At 38.4% G+C, this 25,390-nt stretch overlaps 1 protein-coding gene across 1 annotated transcript; it reads right to left on the bottom strand.

Annotated features, from left to right (window-relative positions):
* Nucleotides 1–25,168, bottom strand: LOC121447991 (vomeronasal type-2 receptor 116-like). The gene is given in 5 exon segments (XM_041651488.1): nt 1–920; nt 8,155–8,278; nt 13,155–13,382; nt 23,802–24,599; nt 24,878–25,168. Coding segments are annotated over 5 exon segments (2,292 nt in total). The 5' UTR covers nt 25,100–25,168.
* Between the last annotated feature and the right edge of the window lie 222 nt (nt 25,169–25,390).

Raw genomic sequence — 25,390 nt, forward strand, 5'->3', positions numbered from 1 at the left:
TTAGGAAATTGTTGTTCAGGAAGATGCTTTCTCCTTTAACTTTTTAAGAGAATTTCTTTCTGGTCTTAACAAAATTATATAGCACTTGGGGATAAAGATACACCCCAGCAAGCCTGCACCAGAGGCCAAGATGGAAAAGACCTCCACAGCCACCATGACCTTGCCCTTGGTGCTATGGTAGACAGGAAGAAAGGTGACCCAGACACTACAGAACACCAGCATGCTGAATGTCAGCAACTTGGCTTCATTGAATGTGTCAGGGAGATTCCTGGCCAAGAAAGCCACAATGAAGCTCCCTAATGCAAGGGAGCCATGGTATCCCAAGACACAATGAAATGCAATCATTGAGCCCTTGCTACATACAATAATGATGTGACTGTGTTCACTCTTGGCATCAATTTCAATAAATGGAGGAGAAACTCTCAGCCAAATTGCACAGAGAATAATTTGGATGAGGGTACAGATGACAATGATGAAATCGGATGCCCTTGGAATCAGGTAGAACCTCATCCTTCTTCCGGGTATTGTGACTTTGAAAGCCAGAAGCACAGTCACTGTTTTGGCCAACACAGTAGAAACAGCCACACTGAATACTACTCCAAATGTGATTTGCTGCAGGATGCACTTAGCTGCATTGGGATGGCCAATAAAGAGCAAGGGACACAGGAAACAAAAGATGAGTGAGACGAGCAAGCTGTAGCTGAGATTCCGGTTATTGGCCTTCACAAGTGGAGTGTCATGGTGCTTTATGAAGATCCCAAGAACCACAGATGTGAAGGCAGTGAAGCACAAGGCCATTAAGGTCAGAGCCATCCCCAAGGGGTCTTCATAGGCCAGAAAGCTCACAGTTTTGTCAATGCAATGGATGTGTTCTGCATTGGCATACTGGTCCTCTGGACACTTTACACACTGATCCACATCTGATGGAGAAAAAAACTATGATTAGTGAATCTTGAGCATTTTTCTTTACATTTTAATAATTATGTGTTGAAATGAGCATTGCAATATCTGCACTTGTGCTGAGGAGGACATTGAAAGATAATGCTGCATAGCAATACTTCCGTTTCACAATACTCATTCCTTATCTCTTCATGGAATGAATCCAAACAATCACTACTTTTTCTATTAAATGCGTGTTAATGTCATCATTTGTCATGTTATATTGAAAGATGGTTTTGGTAGAAAGACAGGAGATAGAGAATGAGGGAGAAGGGAACAGAACAAAGGAGAGAAGGAGTGGATATTTGGGCCAAGAAGACAAATCTTTCTCTGATTAGAGTAGAAACAGGTAATTTATAAAGGTAAAAGGGTTCCCTGATTTTAGGATAAAGTGTTAAATTGGATTATCATGTTAATTAGGACAGTCATGAAGGATTTTTGTTAGCTTGACCTCACATTTTGATATCTGGACAATGATAGTCAATCTCAGGTGGAGGAAGTGGATGATTAAGGCAATAGATCTTGGTGACTAGCTTTGAGAATGTCATTGTCTTAGGTTTCATATTGCTTTGAAGAGAAATGATGACCATGGCAACTCTTTTAAAGAAAAACATTTAATTGGGTGTCCTATAGTCATAAGTTCAGTTTATTATCATCATGTTGGGATATGGTTGTATGCAGATGGACCTGGAGTTATAGAAGGGGCTTTGAATTCTGTTTTTATCCATTGGTAACAGGAAGTAAACAGACTCACTGTGTGTTTCTTAAGCATATGTGAAACCTCATACTCTGCCTCCACAGTGTAACACTTCATCCAATAATACCATATCTTCTCCAAAGAGACCAAATAACCTAATAGGATCACTCCCCATGATGTCATGGGGGCAAATTTTATTCAAGCAACCATAGTAATCTAATGGTTTATAGAAAGGCAAATGGAATGTGAGAGAAGGACAGGGTTTGTTAGAGATATACCTGCCATGCTTGGGATGGCTACAGTCCTTCCAGAATCACTAATTTTATGTGCTTACATGTAAAGTATCAAAAGAGATGGTGAATATGAGGTCAGTTGGGTTTATATGGTGTAAGTAGGAGGGGGAAATGAGAAAGGAAGGTTATATAAATATAATTTTGATGTTGGAAAATGCAAACAAAATGAAATAAATTAAATAAGTTTGCCCTTAGCTGTGTCCTCATCTGATAGTAAGGATGCTCTATTCCTCAGTATGTTTCATAACAAGCAGCAACATGGCAGTTCCCATGAGTGGCAAGCAGTTGAGAGATCTGCCTCCAGGCTGCATCCCCACCCTTGATGTGAAACAATGGTTTGTATTCTGTCAATTATATTTTAAATAAATGTCAATTGGCCAGTAGCCAGGCAGGAATTATAGGTGGGACAACCAGACAGGAAGTAAAGGAAGGTCAATGACACCAGGAGAATTCTAGGAAGACAGAAGTCCATTCCTCTGCTGTCCTGGCCCAGCCACAGGCAGCAAGCAGGCACCTGAATATTCTCTCCTTGGCCAGTAATCCCATGTAACCTTAGAAGACTGCATAAGTACAAGTGCAAACTCAGCAGTTGAAGATCATGCATAGACAGGAGCCATACTAGATGAAAGAACAGACTACTTAGGCACTGCCATGACCCACACCTGTTAGAAAAACAGATGAGTAAATGCCAACACAAGAATATATTCAACAAGCGAAAGAGCATTATGTAAATGCTATTGATCTCAGCATTTCCTTCAACAGTAAGACCTGAGCATTCCAATACAGCTGAAACGCAAGAAAACAGTCTTCAAAATAACTTTAGAAAAATGGTAGTGGCTCTTAAAGGGGAAATAAAAAAATTCCCTTAAGAAATCAAAAAAAGGATAAAGAAAGTATTGGGAGAAATCAATAAATCCCTTAAAAAAAAACAAATAAAGCCAAGAACAAACAGTCAAATAGGTAAAGGAAACAGTTCAAGACTTGAAAATTGAAATAGAACTATATACAAAACATAAACTGATGGAATTCAGGAAATGAAAAATATGGCTAAGTGAACAGGAACTACTGATTCAAACATTATGGACAGAATACAAGAGATGGAAGAGACAATCACAGATGTTAAAGATACAATGGAGGAAATAGATTCATAAGTCAAAGGAAATGTTAAATACAATCAATTCCAATCATAATATATCCAGGAAATCTGTGGCACAATGAAAAGACCAACCCTAAGCATAATCAGGATAGAAGGAGAAGAATCTCAGTTCAGAGACACAGAAAATATATTTAACAAAATAAAAAAAAAATCCCAACCTAAAGAAGGGCATGTGTATGAAGGTACTAGAAGCTTACATAATACCAAATTGGCTAGACCAAAAAACGGTCCCCTCACCCCATAATAATCAAACACTAAGCAAACAGAATGAAGAAAGAATTTTTTTTTCTGACTTACATATGTTTATTTAAAAACAGAAAAATGTGGTTATGGAGATAAAGCTGCCTCTTTATCCTACAACCATGAAGAAAGAATTTTAAGAGCTGCAGATGAAAAAGGCCAATAAACATATAAAGGCAGATCTATCAGAATAACACCTGACTTCTCAAAGGAGACCCTACAAGCTAGAAAGTCCTGGACTGATGTTTTACAGACAATAAGGGAACACAGATGCTAGTGCAGAATACTATGCCCAGAAAAACACTCAATCACCATAGACAAAAAAAAGCAATGTATTTCAAGACAAAATGAGATTTAAACAATACCCATCCTCAAACCCAGCAATACAGAAATGCTATAATAAAAATTCCAACCCATGGAAGCTTGCTAAATCCATGAAAACACAGATAATAAATAACTCAAAACAGCAAAACTCAAAAGAAGGGAAATTCAAACACTAACACCACCAAGACCGAAAAACCACCAAGAATAATTCTTGGTGATCATTAACACTTCATAGTATCAATGAACTCAATTTCCCAATAAAAAGAGATAGGCTAACAGAATGGATTTGAAACCAGAATCTATGCTTCTGTGGGTTACAAGAAATACACCTCAACCTCAAAGACAGACATTACCTCAGAGTAAAAGGTTGGGAACAAAATTTCCAATCAAATGAATCAAAGAAACAAGGTGGAAAAACTATCCTAATATCTAAAATAAAAAAATAAAAAAAATAAAAGAACCTTCAAAGTAAAATTACTGACAAGAAATGGAGAAGAACAGTTTATATTCGTCACAGGAAAATCCATCAAGATGAAGTCTTAATTCTGAACAACTATTCCCTAAATACAAGAGTGCCAACATTTTAAAAGAAACATTACTAAAGCTTAAATCACACATCAGACTCAAAGGGACTTATGAGACTACTGTGAAATATTTTTACCAAAACACAAAAGAATGTACTTTTTTTTCAGCACCTCATGGAAACTTATCTAAAATTGACACACACTTGGTCATGAATAGAATCTCAACAGATACAAAGAAATTTGAATAACTCCTTGTATTATATGCAACAAGTATGGGTTAAAGTTAGAGTTCAGCAGCAATACAAGCCAAAAAAAATGTACAAACTCATGGAAATGCTTCCAACTGAACCATCACTGGGTCAAGGAAAAAATATAGAAAGAAATTAAAGACATCCTAGCATCCAATGAAAATGAATCCACAACATACCAAAACTAATGGGAAACTAGGAAAGTATAAACTAAGAGGAAAGTTCATAGCAGTAAGTGGCTACAGAAAGAATTTGGAAAACCTAGTGCTGTGGTGAAGATTCTACTGCAGGGAGATGATGAACTGAGAGCTTTGGCAAGCTGGGAAAACACAACATGTTACACTGTAAAAACAGTTACTGTTTGCATGTGACCCCTTTTTCAATGCATCACTTTCCAGAGTCAGAAACTCAGTGAAGATCTTGTGAGAGTTCATTGAGTGAATCTGTGAAGATGAAGTCACATTTGTATTTTGAGATGATAGGATGTTGAGATTCCCAACCTGTGAGATACATGCCATGGAAAGCTGCATACAGGGAGTGGAACTAGCAAAAGAGAGACATGTATAAAAATTTTCAGGAATAGAATTAAGTAAGCTCGTCTTAGTTTATGGTGTCCCAGCCTTGGTAGAGGAGTTGATCTAGACCAGGGATGTTTGCAGAGGCAGAATTGAGCCAGCAACCTGGGTCAGAGCAGAGCTGAGACGGCAAACTCCACAGGAGCAGGTACAGGGGAGCAACCACTGACCAAGTAGGGCAGAGCCAGAGACCACTGCAGAATCGGGCATAAATCTGGGACCTTCCAGGGAGTAGACATGACCCAGAACCCCTGCAGGTCTGTGTGTGAGTCTGGGATCTCTGAGGGAGTAGGCCTGAGACAGGTCCTCTGTGGGTCCAGGCACACCCAAGTCTGGAATCTCTGGAGGGGTAGACAGAAACCAGAGACCTTTGCAGGACAAACCCTGAGCCAGGGTCCTTTGCAGAAGCAGATCCAGACCAGGAACATTTACAGAAACAGGTCTGAGTTGTCAGCCTAAGCCAGAACAAGCCTGAGACAGCAAAATCCATGGGAGAGGGAATAACCCCAGAAGCGCTGAGTGACCTCCAGGAACACGGAGTGACCATTGGGGTAACTAGACCCATGGTAATGAATGTCCCACAAGGAACAACCATCTGAGCCTTGGATCCACTGGCACCTAGATTAATGACCAGAGTCACAGACAGCCCAAACCATACTATTTAGAATAAAAGATGAGTAGACAAGGTGAGGGCACATGCACCACCATAAAGCACAATACGCCAGTAAAATCCAGAGACCCTTCAACAGCAAGACAGATGAAGCAGAACAAAAGGACCTAAAAAAATAACTTCATTGGAATGTTTGAGACTCTTAAAGCAGAAATGAGACATTACCTCACAAAATGGAAGAAAAGACAGATAAAAAATTTGGAAGACATTAGCAAATCCCTTAAGAAAACCAGAAAAAAACAATCAAAAATATGTAAGAAACTATTCAAGACTTACTAACTGAAATATATACAATAAAAACACTCAGATTCAAACCGCCTCTGTGTTTGTTTCTGTTTGTCACCACCAAATCATATCCCACCTGGTCTTCCAGCACCCATGTCCCACAAGCTGGGTTGGTTGGTGGCAGGAGACTGTCAGTGAGACAAAATGGCAGTGTACAGAAACCAAGTGAAGATAGGGAGGAGGGATTATATGAGCAAGGGAAGTGTTGTGGGTCAATGGTCTGTACCCTGTCAATTTTATTTTAAATAAACACTGATTGGCCAGTAGCCAGGCAGGAAGTGTAGGTGAGGCACAGCAACAAGAATTCAGGGAAGAAGGAATTCTCAGTCTGCAGTTGTAACATGGTGCAGAGCAAGCAAGATGTGACTGTCTGGCCGAAAAAAGGCACTAAGAAACATGGCTAACATAGACAAGAATAATGGGTTAATATAAGTTATAAGAATTAGTTAATAAGAAGAGCATTAGATACTGAGACAATAGGTTAATAACTAATGTAGACCTCTGTGTGTTTCTTTGGGAATTAATGACTGAGGGAACTTGGCAGGACAGAAACCTCAGTCAACAGGGGAGGCTAAAGATCATGACAGGGAAACCCACAGAAATAACTGACCTGAGCTCAAGGGAGTTCATGGAATCTGTACCAACACCTAGGGAGCTAGCATAGGACTCTCCTAGGCACTCTGCATGTGTCCAACTGTTGTGTAGGCTGGTCTGTTTATGGGATTCCTAGCAGTGGAGCCAGGATCTATTCATGGCACATGAACTGGCCTTTTGGAACATATTCCCTGTAGTGGGATGGATTGTCCAATAAAAAAGGAAAGGTCTAGTTTCTGCCTTAACTTGGCATGCCAGGCTTTGTTGGCTTCCATGGAAGGCCTTATCATATCTGAATGGAGACAGGAGTGGATGTGGGGGAAAGAAGGGATTGAAAAAAGAGGAGGAAGGAGAAACTATCATTGGTGTATGAAATAAATAAATGAAAAAACACCCACCATCTTATGAGCTTACTTAAAACAAGCTAGCAAATAAATAACAATGAAAACAAATGTAGAAGAGGAGCAGTAACTCTATCACTGAGGGTAGAATCCTCTCTACATATTTAGCATAAAAAAGCCCGACATCTTGATGCCATCAATTTGTGAACAGACAAGCTCCTTCCTTCTTCCTTTTCAGTGAGATACAGACCCAGAGCGTACTCAAGGGGGAAATAGATACAGATCTAGCACCATGAGGACAATAACAGAAGAATACTCAAGTAAGGGTGATAGCACAGTAAATGCCATTTACTCTTATGATTTTTTTCATTTAAAGCCAATTCATTAGATGTTGTTTATTACTTTGGTGTATCTTGTATGTCTGAGTGCGTAGAGGCCAGAGGGTTGGCGAGGTCCTTCTTTATGTGTTGCTTTGATTGGATAATGAATGAAGGACTACTTTGGGCCTGTGCAGGGAATAGAGGTAGGCAGGTAAAGCGAGGCAGAATGCTGGGAGAAAGGAAGTAGAAGGAGAGAGAAGCCATGGAGATGCTGCTAGGGACAGATGGTTGAAAACTTTACCCAGTAAGCCATGGCCATATAAATATGGCTTTATATTTATAATAATGGTATTTATATTCTACATATAAATAGAAATAGGTTAAATTATTATGTAAGAGTCACTCAATTAGAAGCTAAACGTAATGGGCCAATTAGTGATTGAATGAATACAGTTTCTATGTAATTATTTCAAGTCTGGGCAGTGGGGATGAACATGCAATCTCCCCCAACAGTCAGAAGACAGTTTCTAGGAGTTCATTACCTCTATTTATTACATGAGTCCTGGGGTTGAACTCATAATTAGCTGTAGTAGCAAGGGAATTAATTACTTTGCCATATTATTGGCCATTAATATGCTTTAAAGACTTTTATTATATACAATCACTAGGAAGGACCTTGTTCAGATTTCTCTCACACTGCAGTTTGGATATCAAAACTGTTTCTTTGAGAAACTGACATATGCCATGAATTTTCAGTGAGTCAAAGATGTATGTCATAGCAAACAGTGTGACTTAAAGGGGCATTGATAGTGATCACATTCCAATAAATCTAACTTAGGAAAGGGGTATATTCTATCTGTGTAGCAGATTTTAGACCCTTTGATCATCCGTGTGTATGTTAGAGAGGATGATCAATGTGAAGGGTTTATCTTGGCAGGAAATACTCACTTGTCTCATTAGAAATTTCATTTTCTGGGCAAGGACTGCAATCAAAACAGCAGGCTACCATTCCCTCCTGCCTGACCTTTCTGAATCCAGGACCACAATCAGCACTGCACACAGAGGGTGGCATCTGAGGAAAATTAGACAAATGATGTTATCAGGAGATCTGCCTATTCATTATATAACTACTATAAATTACCTTGATAAAATATCAATAATTTTATATTATATATACCAAAGAGTGACCATATTTCACTTAGCATATTATAGAATGCCAATTTATGTGAAAGTGTAGAAACAATTTAATATAAAATTGATAGTGTCACATTGCTGGAAATTTAGGAAGAAGAATGAGTTGTTCACTCTGGACAAATAAACATGACAGAGCATGCAAAGAATTTTTTTAATTAATTTTTGCAACTTGACACAAAGTATATTTAAAATATAGAGGGAACCTTAACCAAAAAATTCATTCCATTTTATTAACCTGTAACCATAACTGCAAAACATTTTACTCATTGGTATTTGATGTAGGATGCTCAGTCCACTGTGGGCAGTTCTGTCCCTAGGCAGGCTGTATGAGAATTCAAGTGGAAGAAGCCAGTAAGCAGTGCTCCTTCAGGATCTGTACTTTAGTTGCAGTTTTCAGATTCCTGCCTTGTCTTCCCTCAACTCTAACCCATGAGTCAAACCAACCTCCCCTTCTCAGTTTGCTTATGGTCTGTTTAACCACAGCAATAGCATAGCAAGCTGGGACGAATGGAGAAATCAAATCTGAGATAGCACACATGAACTTCACTAAAATCATCCTGCAAAACATGACATAGTATAAAAAAAATAGAAAAAAGGCAGAGACTGACACATTTCTAGTGATGAAGTGCTGAGCTGATGTGCACTGAGCTAAAAGGTGGAGTGTTTCCTGAGAATAAAGTGCCTGACACAGGCTGCAGACACTGCAGAACATGGATAAAAGTTAAATAACTTGAAATTAATTGAATGATTTCTTAAAGTTTAAAATAAAATGCATTTTTAGCTGTCTTGGACTTGCTATGTAGGCCAGACTTGCCATAAAAAGACAGGGTTTTAACTGTCTCTGCCTCCCAAAAGTTTTGATTAATATATGTACCTCAACATACAACTGACCTAACTTAGGATTTTAATGGAAATTCTTGAGTTTCTCTTCATGTAGGATAATGTTGTCAAATGCTTTGCCACAGAAATCATTTTTAAAGTGATTGGGCTGGAAAATATTAATTAATCAAAAGAAAACCTGATTTAGTCAAGATGTGATCTTTCTTTTGTGTCTGTTTTTTTTATTTTCATTCTGAATGAATGCTGATATTATTATGTGCACTTTCTGCACATATTTGGATGATCCTCTAGTTGTATCCATGAGTCTGTATATGTGCCACGTTTACATCTGTATATGTTGAACCAAACTTGTATCTCTGAAATGTAGTCATCTTTACCAGAGGAGCAGATATTTCTGTTGTCTTGTTGAGGTTTTGTGCTTTTTTTTGTTTAATTTTCTTTTTTGCAAAATGAGGTTGGATATTTACTTAATGGGTTATGGAAGGGTTATTGCCAATCTTGATGTTTATGTATTTTGACTAGAGAATGGGAAGATTAACAGTAAATTGGTATTGATAATTATTAACTAATTGTAATTGCTCATTGTTGTTATTGCAATATTTGATACTTTTAATAGTTGTTTATCTGTATGGTGTTCTAGTGCTGTCTTTATATACTTTGATCACTTGTGTTTATCTTATTTTTGAGGTTCTATTAGTTCTTCAGGCATCTTCCATAATAGTGTTAGAATGGTTGTGAATTCCAATAATTTGTGTTCATCACTGAATTTTGCTCTCTCTCTCTCTGTATTAGTTACGGGTTTTAGGAGTAACAAACTTACAGAACAAAACTGTCTCTGTTTCTGTCTCTATCTCTGGCTCTCTTCTCTATATATACACATATGCAATTTATTAGAATGTCTTGTGATCTAGCTAACTCAATAATTGCTGGTATGAATGGAAAGTTCAAGAATCCAACAACTTCTCAGTCCATGAGGCTTAATGCCTCAGCTGATCTCCATTACACACTGGAATCCCAAAGAAATACCCTTAATGCCAGTGAAATAATAAACTTGGGAACAAGCAGACAAAGAACAAATGTTTTCTTTTTTATTTCCTTATATGTGATTCCAGCAAAGGGTGTATCCAGGATAAGTGGTGGATTTTCCTAAATGAAATGATCTGGATTAAAGTTGTGTCTTCCCAACTGAAAATCCAGATAAAAAACTACTTTCCACACTTAAAAGATCTCAATTAATAGCAGGTTCTCTTTGTCTCTCTCGGTCTCTGTCTCTGTCTCTCTTTCAGTCCGTTGGCCTTCCTTTCTATATATCATACTTCTTTTCCTTTATTTTTTGTTTTGTTTTTAACTACAAAGTTTATCTTTCACCCTGACTGTCCTGGATTTCACTGTGGAGACCAGGTTGTCCCCCACTTCAGAGATCGACCTACCTGTGCCTCAAGAGTTCTGTGATTAAAGGCATGCATCATTCCTCCTCTTTGTAAGGTGTTTATTTCCTATCTCAAAGATAAGATATGCATAAGAAGTGGATCGTCCCACTTCACATTAAGCAAAAATCCCTTTCAGTTTTGCTCTGCATATTTGGGTTTCATTGAATTCTAAATACTGTCAACTTGATACTCAAGAGGAGGCCACACAGTCTCCTTCATTTATGACAGAGAACTTTGTTGGGTAGAGTATTTGGGGTTTGGCAGTTATGAATCTAACTGCTTCAATTCAGAGGGTTCATGAAAAAATCTACTATAATCCAGGTGGGGAATTTCTATGAAATGCACTTCTTCCCTGAAGCCTTCAACTTCTCTTTGTCTTGTTCGTTTTTTTTTTATTTTTTAGTTTTTCGAGACAGGTTTTCTCTGTAGCTTTGGAGCCTGTCGTGGCACTAGCTCTTGTAGACCAGGCTGGCCTAGAACTCACAGAGATCCACCTGCCTCTGCCTCCTGAGTTCTGTTATTTTGAATTCAAAGTAAACTATATCAGGGGAAGGTTCTCTTCTGATATAATGTGTTTTGTATTTAAATGCCTCCTGTTTCTAGATAGCCACATGTCCCACAGTATTCTGGAAAGTCACTGTTACATATTATTGGATATACTGTTGATGATGCTTATGGTGTATCCTTCTCTTCTGGAAATAGGTTAAAAACTGGACACTTTAATTTTATCCTCTTGGTCTCACACATCTTTTATTTTTTTTCTTATTTTTATCTTCATCATAGTTTCAGATCTCTATTTTCAGCCTGGTCTTTGAGACTTGCCATCCTGTCATCATCTTGAAGTATTCTGTTGGTGAGACTTTTCACTGATATTTCTAAATGATTTCATTTGTCTTTCCTTTCCATATTTTAGTTTGAATTTTTTTATTATTTTGTACCTTTCGGGATGTATCTGTCATATGCTCACACAGTTCCATATTGTGTGCAAGTTTTGTGAACTCCTTGCTATGTTTGGCAGTTGTTTGACTTTCAATGTCATCTTTGAAGTTTTTGTTCAGTATATCATTGAACACACTCTTGTTTAAACTTCTGACTCTAATATTTGTTGCATGGATGTCTTTATAGTTTCTTCGCTTGTTTGTGTATTGAAATTTGCATATCTAGGAGTATAGCCCTGGTTGCATAGTTCGTAATCCTCTGGATTCCTGCAGTGGATCTTTTCCTAATGCTCAAGGGAGGCTAACTTCCAACACATGTGAAACTCCATTGCTGCTCCCCGAATGGACACGTAGTTCAGTAGTTAACCCTCCAGATCAAATGTCCTTTTCCCTGACAATGACTCTCCTCATCACTCTGAGAAAGGATATTAACTGTAGATCTCATACTACCTGGGCAACCTGAGATAAAACTTCAGATGAAGCTTGAAGTCTCTCTTGAAGTCAACTCCTTTAAAGTTCTAGCCACTTTGTAGTTTGGGAGTTTGATTGAGATATCCTAAAATCACCTTCATGAGAATTCTTATCTATAACATACATAGAACCCATAGAAGAATATATCATTTATAAATTTTCAAAAGCAAATTTCTTTACTACTAATACCTCCACACAAAGAGATAAGGAAACTAGATACACACTTGTTTGTTTTGGGTGAACTATGAAAGAATTCATGGGATCAAGAAATGTTCCTCTAGTGAGAAATTTCTTTTACAGTATAAGCTTCAGTGCTAGAGACATGGCTCAGCTGCCAATAACAATTGCTCCTCATGAGCAGATGCAAGATTCATTTGTAGTTCACCCTGTGTAGAACCAAGTTGTCTCTGGTTTCGTGGAAATCAAAAACATTTTTCTGACATACATATGCACCACACATTCCAGTACTGCACAGACTACATGCCGATAAAACTTATACCAACAGAAAAGAAAAAGACAGAAAGATAAAACAAGATTACAATTCATAAGGTTTCTAAATGGGTCAAAAGATGTTATGGCAATGCAGGGCTAGATGGATTCGCAATTTAGAACCTGTTGGCAAAAATGCTTAACGCAAATTATATAATAAAAATGAATGATTGGCATATGTTTATTTTACTCATCTCTTACAATTAGCCTCGGTCTCTCAGCATCTGTGTCAGAGGTGCAGCAGAAAAGAGGAAAACCACTTTGTAGTTATCAGAATGGGACCAGCAGAATTGCTCTCAATTGCAGGAAATAAAAGTTAATAGTGGTAACCACCAGGTTGCTATTTATTTTAAAAGCTTGAAACATGTTCTGGTATGATAAAAATCACAGTTTACATGTATGAAATCCTGAAACAATTCATAAAATGTCACATCAAAAAAGTAAAAAGAAGAAACATTTTGCAGGAGGCTAAAAAATGACTCCTAAAGTGACAATCTATTTTTACTAAGTTACATGGAAGCACAAGTGGACCACGTGACAGTGTTCCTGCAGTGTAATGTAAATGAGCACATCACGTCAGACCTACCTGTCTACTTCCTGTGGCCCACTCTAGAGCGTCTTCATATAAATGGAGCTGTTGACCATGTGGGAAATATGGGCTAAACATTCCTATCTTCACCTTAAGTCCAAGACCATGTGGGAAATTCCAAATCTGGAAAATGTCATACTCCGGCTGCAATTTTTCTTTCTGGTTCATATTCACTCTGTCCCCAACTGGATTAGTGAAGTGGGTCTTCCTAAGTAAGGAGTACATCTGAAAGACAGGCAGCATTCTTTAGTGAATGTACCCTTCCTTAAAGTCAGAAAATATATTCTGATTTCATCTTTAATGCAACTTTCTTGAATGTCTCCAGGTGAGAAATCCAAATGAAAGCAAGTAGGTAAATGGAAATATAATAACGGTCCTAAAATTTTATTTTTTTCAGAGGAACTAGCAAACATAAGCACAGACATACATGAAGACAGCAATGGTAAGTATTAAATATTCATAAGCACATACATACAGACTCATATTCATACATAGATACATACATAATACAGGCACATACTATTTACACATACATACACCTGAACCCAAGAAAGAATATGAATATAGAGACACACAGAGACAGACTTCTGCACTCACACACAGAGAAAGAGAAACCACAAAAACAAACACAGGCCTATAAACATGCTCACAAAATCATAGATAAATATGCACAAGGAGACATACACAGATATAAACAGTCATGCAGGGAGACATTGACACAGACAAATTTATCCTCAAATGCAAAGACAGACAGAAACACATACAGAGGAACAGAAACACAGATACACATATGTACAACACATTCACCAAAACATGCTCATACACAGTAACACAAATACGCACAAGTGCAAGCACAACCACAAAAACAGACAAATCACACATTTTGGCACTTGTAGACACAAGCACTGACAAATACACATAGGGAGATGAAGGTGAAGGCGTAAGTCACAAACAATCCCACACCAGTTTGGAATTATTATTAATAGAACAGTTATTTATTTAAAGGAGAAAAAACCTACAGAACACCATGCCAGACAACAGCCCTCTGCGCAATCAGGCCAGAAGTGGAGCAGGAAGTAAGAGAGAGAAAGGAGGGAAGTGGCCGCTTTTTTAAAGAGAGAGACCATGCCCCAGTGGGCTGGTATCTCAGCGGCTTTTGGCTGGAGGAGTGGAAGGACGTCCCCCTTTTGGTTAAGTAAGAGAGATCTAAACCTACTACGAAATTATATACAATAAGTACAAATATCCTATTCTAACTAGCTTAGGTCTTGTATAATATTAACTTGGCCAAGTCATGAGAGAAAAGTAACTGCATTTATATAGTCTTCAATCCCATCGAAGATCTGAGGAGGGAAATAATGTTACCTGGGTAATTAGGAAGTTCAGTAAAACAATTTCCAAAACATGCAACAAATCACAGAGACAACTAGCTACCTGGGCAATCACCCAAAGTCACGTTTGCAGCGTTGAAGCAACCAACTTTGGCTAAGGCCTAACACAACTGACATACCATTTTCTAAAGCAAGCAACTTTTCAAAACTATCTTACCCTGTCTTGGCAGGATATGACAGTCCTGTTTAATCCATTGATGCACGCTCTGTATCTCTGTCAGTGATTGAGGTATGGGCATTTCTTTGCCCAAAGGCCAGTTCTGCCAAAAAGAAAGGCTCCAGGTGGAGTGTCTTTGGTGCTCAACATTCTCTCGGGAATAGATCGGTGCTGCCAGGAGCAATTGTATCTCACTATCACGAAGCTCTGAATTAGATTAAAGACCATTTTCTGCAGCTCTTTGAAGAGGTTGAAGATTATCTATTTATACTGAGTATAATCTCTATGTATCTAAAGAACCTGATTAGTCTAATTTTAAATGACAAACTTAGATGACTATTGATCTATATAATTCTCAATATCTATCTAACTTAAAGACTAAGATAATAAACAACTGTGTAACAAATGAGGATTGTAGTAGTGGGGTGGTGGGGCTGCATCCCCAACACCCCAGCCACCTGCTAGCTTATGCCCAAAATAACAACACACAAACTGTATTCATTTAAACACTGCTTGGCCCATTTCTATCTAGCCTCTTCTAGACTAACTCTTGCACCTGGACTAGCCCATTTCTAATATTCTATGTAGCACAGCTAGGTGCGCTTACCGTGAAGATTCTAGCCTACGTCCATCCTGGGTCGGAGCTTCATCGCATGTGTCTGCCCAGGAGCCGGGAGCATGGCGTCTCTCTGAGGCATCTGCCCCCGAGAGGAGAGCTGTGGAGTCTGAGCTCACTTCCTCTTCCTCCCAGCATTCTGTTCTGTTTACTCCACCTACCTATGTTCTAACCAATAAAATCGGCCAAGGCAGTTTCTTTATTAGCCAATGACCTTCCTCCATCAGAGGATATTGACCTCCAAATATAAACAATGTACAAATATGCATTGTAATATGGTATATATATATATATATATATATATATATATATATATATATCAATACACAAACAATATATAAGTATCTTCATCAGAGGTAGAAATGTATACTGCAATATGGTAAATATATACTATATATATCAATACAATATATGTCAATACATAAAAAAATGTTTTAAACAGAGGTAGAAACATGCATGCATACAATAGTCAATTTAATTTAACTTTGTATCTATATAAGAATCGATACCACCGGGTGGTGGTGTCGCACACCTTTAATCCCAGCACTCGGGAGGCAGAGGCAGGTGGAGCTCTGTGAGTTCGAGACTACCCTGGTCTACAAGAGCTAGTTCCAGGACAGGCTCCAAAACCACAGAGAAACCCTGTCTCGAAAAACCAAAAAAAAAATCGATACCAATATATTTGTCTCAAAACAATAACTCACAAGTACCAACAAGTACCAATCTATTATCTCATTATCCCTCTTTTTTTTCCAAATGATCCCTGAGCTTATAAAATTCCTCCCCCAACCCTCAATCATATACAAATTATAATCAACCCCTAAATGATGTCCCTAACCCAAGGGCAAACTTTACTGGGAGAGGGGATGTTGTCCTCTAGAATTACTTCCAGCCATCATGGGGGCGACTTTCTTTCTGTTCTTTCTGGGGGATCCTGTGAAAGTAAAATAATAGTAAAATTTCAAGATCAATGTCTTTTAAAATTGCAAATAGTCTCTGAGTATTTTGTGGAGGTCTGGCCAGAATGTTGTACAAGATGTGCACCATTACAGCTAACCAAGTTGGAACTGTCTTGTGCAGCTGGTACCCAAAACAGGTCTTCTAGTAGTGCTATCAGTATCATGATGTTATATCAACCAGGTGGAGTTGTTGTTATGGGGCCCCATCTTTTTCCTGGAAACTTCAAAGGTCACTGCAGGAGAAACTCATTGTTCATTGTGAAAAACTTAAACATTAATCATACAGACATATATAGACATATATATATATATACATATATATATATTCAATGAAAGGCATGATAGATATATTTGATGAAAAGTATGATAGATATGAAGAAAAGCAAAGATGTTTTCTAAACTCATATTTCTTTCTGTCCCATATCATGGCTCTTGACATGAGACAGAAACTCCAGAAACTCTGGGTTTTTCTCTTACCAACAGGCTTGGAATTGGAGAGGGTCTGAGCCATAGTCCAACTTCAAAACCAGCTCAATATATTAATAAATAAATGAACATTAATACATATTTAAATATAAGAGTAGAATAATTTTACTTATGAGACCTGTTTGATTTTCTTGCCCATTCTTATTGGGTTGTAAATAGTTTCCATCTGTCAGTATTCAAACATCCAGGGTCCCTTGAATTCTTTGAAGATGAGTGTTTTCCTGCAGAGATAAGAAGAGAACCCTGCCCCCGTACTATATGTTTTTCTTACCACCTGTTTGAATATCATCATTGTGGATGAGCTGTCATTTCTCCTTTCCAAGAGGTTTCTCCTCTTTAAATCGAAACTTTATTAATTTTGATGGTATCCACAATTTTTCTTCCCCTGTGAAAACAAGAGCAAAACCCCTTCCCCAATGTAGCACATCTCCTGGCTTCCATTGAGAGGTCAGCACATCTTTGAAATAAATTGGTTGATTTAGTTCAGCAGACTTTCCATTATCCAATGTCTTTCTGCTGCTGTCGTTCCTTTCTCATTAGCATTAAGAAAATTCAAGGTTAATAAAGCATTATGCAATCTATTTCTGGGGGTATTTTCTGTCCCTTTCTGTTTGTTCAGCATGTCCTTTATAGTACGATTTGATCTTTCTATAACTGCCTGACCTGTAGGATTATTTGGTATACCTGTAATATGTTTTATATTATAATAATCAAAAAAGCATTTCATTTTCTTAGATACACATGCTGGACCATTATCTGTCTTTATTTGTGTAGGTGTACCCATGATGGCCATAACTTCCAATAAATGTGTGATTACTGAATCAGCCTTTTCTGAGCTCAGGGCAGTAGCCCATTGAAAACCTGAATACTTGTCTATGGTGTGGTGTACATATTTTAATTTACCAAATTCCATAAAGCAGAACACATCCATCTGCCAGATTTCATTTCTCTTAGTACCCTTTGGGTTACTCCCTGCAGGCAACGGTGTTTGATTATAGAAAGAATAAGTAGGACATCTCTTTATAATGTTCTTAGCTTGTTGCCATGTAATGGAAAATTCTTTCTTTAGGCCTTTACTATCGACGTGATGCTTTTTATGAAATTCTGAGGCCTGCAACACGCTTCCAATCAATAATTGATCAATCTCAGTGTTGCCTTGTGCTAGAGGACCAGGCAGACTTGTATGGGACCGGACATGTGATATGTACATCGGAAAAAGCCTGTTCCTGATTATGTCTTGTACCTGGATAAATAATGAAGTCAACTCTGTGTCATCTGGTATAAATTCAGCGGTTTCAATATGCAAGATAACTCTTTCTGCATATTGTGAATCTGTAACTATATTAAGAGGTTCTTTAAAATCCCTTAGCACCATAAGAATGGCATATAATTCTGCATTCCGGACAGAATTATAAGGGCTTTGTTCCACCTTACTCAATTCATCTGACTTGTAACCTGCTTTCCCTGATTTATTTGCATCAGTATAGAATGTATGGCCTCCAGTTATTGGAGCATCACATATAATTCTAGGAAGAATCCAAGAAGTTCTCTCTCTCTTCTTTTTTTTTTTTTTTTTTTTTTTTTTTTTTTTTTTTTTTTTTGGTTTTTCGAGACAGGGTTTCTCTGTGGCTTTGAAGCCTGTCCTGGAACAAGCTCTGTAGACCAGGCTGGTCTTGAACTCACAGAGATCTGCCTGCCACTGCCTCCCGAGTGCTGGGATTAAAGGCGTGCACCACCATCGCCTGGCTAAGAAGTTCTCTTTATGAGGTTAAGTCTACCACTTTTGGGATAGTTGCTATTAATTTCTCCCAAAAAATTAGCACAAGCTCGTTGCCATGATTCATTGTCTTCCCATAACTTTTTTATTTCTTTTTTTTATATTTATTTATTTATTTATTATATATACAATATTCTGTCTGTGTGTATGTCTGCAGGCCAGAAGAGGTCACCAGACCTCACTACAGATGGTTGTGAGCCACCATGTGGTTGCCGGGAATTGAACTCAGGACCTTTGGAAGAGCAGGCAGTGCTCTTAACCTCTGAGCCATCTCTCCAGCCCCCCAACTTTTTTATTTCTTTAGTAGTAAAAGGCACTATAATTTCTGCTGAGTCTATACCTGCTAGTTGACGAAGTCTCAGCTTACCTTTTATAATTAATTCAGAGACTTTTTCCACATAAGTTTTTAATTTTTTACTTGGCTTATTAGGTATAAATATCCACTCTAAAATAATATCTTCCCTCTGCATTAGAATCCCTGTAGGAGAAATTCTGGAAGGCAATATGACTAGGATGCAGCTAAGATTTGGGTTCACCCTATCCACATGTGCCTCCTGTAATTTTTCCTCAATCATTGTCAGTTCCTTTTCTGCTTTGGCTGTCAGTTTTCTTGGACTATTCAAATCTTTATCACCATCTAAGGTTTTATTTAAATGAACTATTAGATCAGGTGTTATCCTAATAGCTGGTTGTAAACTGGAAATGTCTCCTAACAATCTTTGGAAGTCATTAAGAGTCTTTAACCAGTCTCTTCTAATTTGTGCCTTTTGCGTTTTAATTTTCTCTAACCCTATTCTGAAACCTAGGTAATTAATAGAGTTTCCTCTTTGAATCTTTTCAGGGGCAATTTGTAATCCCCACCTAGGCAAGACTTTCTTTACTTCTTCAAACATCCTTTCTAAACTATCTTTATTTGAATCAGATAACAAGATGTCATCCATGTAATGATAAATGATGGACTTGGGGAATTGTTTATGAATTATTTCCAATGGCTTACTTACAAAATATTGGCACAATGTAGGACTATTGAGCATACCCTGTGGGAGGATAGTCCATTGATATTATTAGGCTGAGAATTATTATAAGTAGGCACTGTGAAGGCAATTTTTTCTCTATCATTTTCTTGTAACGGTATAGTGAAAAAACAATCTTTCAAATCAATAACTATAAGAGGCCATCCTTCTGGTAATAGAGAAGACAAAGGAATTCCAGATTGTAGTGGGCCCATAGGTTGAATTACCTTGTTGACAGCTCTTAAATCTGTCACCATTCTCCATTTACCAGATTTCTTTTTTACCACAAACACAGGAGAATTCCAAGGGCTGGTTGATTCTTCAATATGGTGAGCATCTAGTTGCTCTTGCACCAGCTGTTCCAATGCCTGTAATTTATCTTTAGCTAGAGGCCACTGTTTGATCCATATTGGCTTCTCAGTTAGCCATTTTAAAGGTAGGGCTGTTGGTACCTCTAAAGGTTTGGTATTTGCTGTATTTTCTTGTACAGCCTGAATGATTGGTGACCTTTTTTCATAATACCTCATCATATCTTTCCCAGAATTATGAGTTCCTGGAACTACAGGAATGTTAATCTGGGTATTCCATTGCTGTAGCAGGTCACGGCCCCATAAATTTATTGCAATATTGGCTATATATGGCCTTAGTTTTCCTATTTGCCCTTCAGGCCCTATGCATTCAACCCATCTTGTGCTTTGTTTTACACAAGATAGGGTTCCAATTCCCAGGAACTGAATGTCTACCTCTTGAAGAGGCCAATTCAGATGCCAAGATTCTGGAGTGATGATACTTACATCCACACCTGTGTCTAATAAGCCTTCAATAAAAGTGCCATTTATACAGCCTCTTAGCTTTGGACTTTGATCGTTAATAGAAGTCTGCCAAAATATACGTTTACTCTGTCCTACTGGGTTTTTTGTCTCATCCTCCACGTGTAGTTCATCATTTAGACCAGTATTACTTTTTACAGCAGAAATTGGAGCTTTTAATTTTCTTGGTGAGGCATATTCTCCACTGTGACTGGGAATGACTGGGCCACTGTTGGCTTTGGGGGCCTGCAAGTGGCCCCTCAAGGAGTTTCCTGACGATATCAGGTTGCCCTGTCTGTCTGTTGTTGACCTGCATTCGTTGGACCAATGCTGGCCTTCAAAGCATCTTCTACATATACTTGAAGGCCGAGGTCTCCTATTTTTGTCATTCCCAGTGGAGATATTATTCCTCGAAATTCTTTGCCTGCAATCCCTTTTCAGATGTCCTATTTTACCACAATTAAAACACCTGGCAGTTTGATGTCTCCTCATTGCTTTGGAAATCGCTTCTCTTACCCAAGATTCATCATTATAGCTAAACATCTCAACATTCATCATATGCTGAATCCATTCATCCATAGTTGCCGATCTAGACTTTAAAGGCCCAATTATCTTTTGCAATCTATGTTTGCATTCTCAAAAGCTAGAGATTCAAGGAGTATTCATCTAGCTTCTGGGTCTGTTACCCCTATGTCCAGAGCCTTAATTAATCTTTGCAAAAACTCAATAAAGGGTTCTCTCTGTCCCTGCCTAATCCTGATATATGATTCAACCCTTTTTGCTGGATCTTGTATCCTATTCCAAGCATTTAAAGCTGCTTGGTGACATAGACACAGTACTTCTTCATCATAAAGAGCTTGGACCTGTGGATCAGCATATTCTCCTGCACCAAGAATTTGATCTTGGGAAACCTCCACACCTTTTGCTCTTCCTTGCTGTTCCATATGTTTGGATTCTTCTCTGAAATAGATTCCAAACATCAAGGAACGTACATTTTCTAAAACTGCAGACACTAACTGATGTAAATCATGGGGGTTTAGCTCTAGCATTAGAAGCCCAAGTCCTTATCATTTCCCTAACATATGCAGAGTGCAAGCCAAAATTAACAATAGCTTGCTTAATTTCTTTCAAATCATTCATTGCTATTGGCGTCCATCTACCTTTTTTGACTCCCTTTGAGCCTTTAGAAGTTGACGCTTTGTCAGAATTAAGCATAGGGTATGTCGCTAAGACCCTGGATAAGCCAGTTCTAATAGCTGGTGGCGGCATTGTATCCTGTCCTTGTGCCTCCTTACTCTGTTCACCAGCTCCAACAATTTCTTCAATCTTTTAAAATCTTTTTATCATTGTCTCTCTTATATCCTGAATCTCCTGACCTGTATATGTTACTAGTGATTTCACTGAGGTATCAATTTTTTGGTCCCCATTCTGCACCTGTGATTCCAAAGCTTTAATTTTTTCCTTCAAAGATGACATGTCCTCCTTAAACTTTTCTTGTATATCATGTAGATTCCCATCTTGGAGGTACATTCTGTCTGTTACCTTATCAAAACTTTGTGATAACGTCTGAACGTCAAATTCAACAGCCTGAATCCTTTCAGGTAACTTTCTAGTACCCTTGGATATGGAGGCAATTTTGTCTATTATAGTATCCACTTGTTCAGCTAACCTCTGATTTTCAATAATTTTAATCCTGTCAATTAGTTGTTCATTATTAGTTTGTAAAGATTCTATCGTTCTTAGGAGTGCCATATTCTTCTGTTCATTATTAGTCTGTAAAGATTCTATCATTCTTAAGAGTACCATATTCTTCCTTAATGATAGAATATGCAAAAGAAAACTGAAACCTAGTAACAAGCAAATTATGTTATCCCCATAATCATATAAACCTTGTATGATGTAATCCGTTGTATTAGTAAACAAAGCAGTAAAATTTGCATTAGAAACAAAAACTGCCATATTACCTATTATCCAGCAGGTGGCGCTGTTGCCGAGTCACGACGAAAACGGGGTCCTGTTTCAGTGTCTGCCTTAGTTGATGTTAAAAACTAGAAAAATGCGAGTTTCTTAACAAAGTAAATGTAATTAAATCAATTCCATAGACGGAACCAGAAACCCAGAATCGAGGGGTAGAGAAGAGCAACCTGAAAGCCGCTTATGCCTCCACATGACAGAGTCGCCCCGAGGGGTTGCAGCTTTTGGCAACTGCTTGTGCTCTGGTTCGCGCCACTCAAGCGCTGCGCTTGCAAGGGAGATTTAACAACGACTCAGAAAAGAGCAAACTACACGGGCCTGTGGAGTTTAAATCCACGTGGAGAGGCAAACGATAGGGTACGTGGGGACTTGAAGTCAATCTGAGGTGTCTAAAGGGAAAATATAAAGAACTGCAGCAAGAAAAGACACTGCTTGATAATTTATGTTAAACTGCTGGCTCCACACACAAGGCACAGGCTGCAAGGCACAGGCCACGGCTGAGGGAGGGAGGGCTCACACCAAGCTGAGCTGGCGGCAGGCAGCTGAGAAGGGGAAGGAGGGGTCCTAAAACCAAACGTTGGGCGCCAGAGGAAGGTGAAGGCATAAGTCACAAACAATCCCACACCAGTTTGGAATTATGATTAATAGAATGGTTATTTATTTAAAGGGGAAAAAACTTACAGAACACCATCCCAGACAACAGCCCTCTGCGCAATCAGGAAGGGAGTCTAGTCACCAGAAGCGGAGCAGGAAGTAAGAGAGAGAAAGGAGGGACGTGGCCGCTTTTTTAAAGAGAAAGACCATGCCCCAATGGGCTGGTATCTCAGCGGCTATTGGCTGGAGGAGTGGAAGGACCTACCGCAACAGAGAGAGACACACAGAAACCCACCCATAGAGAAACACAAAACCAATTTATTCTCACTTATCAAGACAGGCTGATATGCAGATAGATATAAATACATATTTAACATCCAATCAACATACCCAGAAAGAACAGAGAAACCTACAATCATCCACCCATCCACTATAAGAAGCATCCATTCACATACACTTGAGTTTTCCAGAGCCCCGAGTTGGGACAGAATCAGTTTAGAACACCTGTGCAAATGATGCCCTACACTAATTACAACATATCTGACAATTAAAGAACAAAAGCTCATCTTTTTATCATGGACAGGATTAATGAAGAAGATTCCTATGCTTCCAGTATTACAACAGGGGTGAAGATAGTCAGGTGCTCTATAACAGAATCATTGATTTTCATTGAGAAATTGTGTCTCCCACCCCACAACGTTTGCATTTGAGATTTTCCAAACCTCTAAATTTACTTCCTCAAGAGGAAAAAATGTTCAAAAATCTTTCCAAATGGGGAAATATATCCTAACCCACTAGAATGGGACAGCTGAGACTGTAATAAAGACTGATATAGAAAACAATGAATACTATCAAATAGAAATATCACCTTCAGGCAGTTAGGCAAGTGTACTTCCTGATTGCCCATTGGCTGAAGTAGCATCTCATGGTAGACATGGGCCATAGTATACACAGCATTGTATATGTCATAGCTGTCATCACTAAAAGCCATGTCGAATGTCTGTGCAATCAGCCATTCCAGTGAACTGTTGGATGAGCAGTTCCTCAGTGTCTTACACATAGAAGCCGAGATCCCACAGTTAAAGTTCATCCACTCCAGCCCTGCCAGGTATTCATCTGAGTATTTGAGAGGGTTCACTGTCTGGATAAAATTTTTAAAACCAGAAATCTCAGCATGGTGGTGTGCAAATGCTAGAGTCCCATGGAACAATTCAGGCAAGGAGTCACTCTTACTTGTAGTGACATCAAACTGCGAGGTGGTGACCCAGATTCTCTGTAAACCTTGAGATGTCCATATTCTAAAGCTGACAGATAGAGTACTATCTGTTTCACCATAAATGATAACAACATTTGAGGATGACGTCAAGATTTGGTTATAATACACTTCAGCTCTTGACATGTACAAATGAATGTTGAGCGGAATCATGTTCACAAAGGCAAAGCAGAGTATATTTTTTTCCATCTCTTTTCTCAAATATGAGAAAAATTGGATACCCTGATCATTGTCTGAGATGGTCAGCCCAATCCAGTTCCAGCTGAAGTGAAGTATGAGGGAGACCATGGCCAGAGGTAGAGATGTGTCCTCAGGGGCCATTTGATACAGAAAAGGAAATTGTACATGATCACTCAGGATAGGATGGAAGGGTCCGTAGGTAAGCTGAAGGAACTAGGAAACAGAGTAGCATGAGGTAGCATGCACTGCTAAAGACTTGTTAAACACACTTTTCGGCAAAGAGTTCTAAAACACCCTCTTTCTGTTACATCTTCCCTCATCTAAATTATAAACTGTAAATACAGAAGTCCCCTAAAGTGTCTGAATAGTACCCAAGGACTAAACAGTTTGAAATAAGTGTAGGCCTCTCCTTCTCACATTTTTCTTAGCACCTGAGAATGGCAACAAGGGAGACAGGATTTCTTGCAAACTCACACCACACAAAAGCTTACCTGCTGAGGAAGGAAGCTGTCCATGACTTTCCCATCCATAGAAGATACTACCGAGTTTGGTCCTGTAATCATAACTATACAGGTCTTCAATTTCTTACAGTGATAATTAGGATACATATAATCAGTATCTTGAATATGGTGAGTATGATAATATTGAAGGCAACTGCGATACTGTTGTATAGTCTTACACCCCCTTGACAAAATTTCAAATTGTAAAGACATATTTGGTAAAAGATCAGGGTCCCTGTTGACTTCATCCACGGAAAAAATTAAAGCCAATACAAACTGATAATTTTCCTTTGGTGTTCTGTAAAACGATACAGTGTTTAATGGGACAAAGACCTACAGAAAATCATGTGCAAAGAATACAAGGACTATCTGTACTGAACGATATTCCCAACCACCCCCAATGTTTGAAATCAATCTTCTGTGTTGTGATGTTCAGATGACATAAGAAACTGGAAGCTTGAAAAACTTTAAAATTTTATGAGAATGCATCTCCAGTAAAGAAAA

The sequence above is a fragment of the Microtus oregoni genome, unplaced genomic scaffold (genome assembly GCF_018167655.1).
Source record: "Microtus oregoni isolate MIOR12 unplaced genomic scaffold, Mior012 000005F_ref0000423, whole genome shotgun sequence".
Classification (NCBI taxonomy): domain Eukaryota; kingdom Metazoa; phylum Chordata; class Mammalia; order Rodentia; family Cricetidae; genus Microtus; species Microtus oregoni.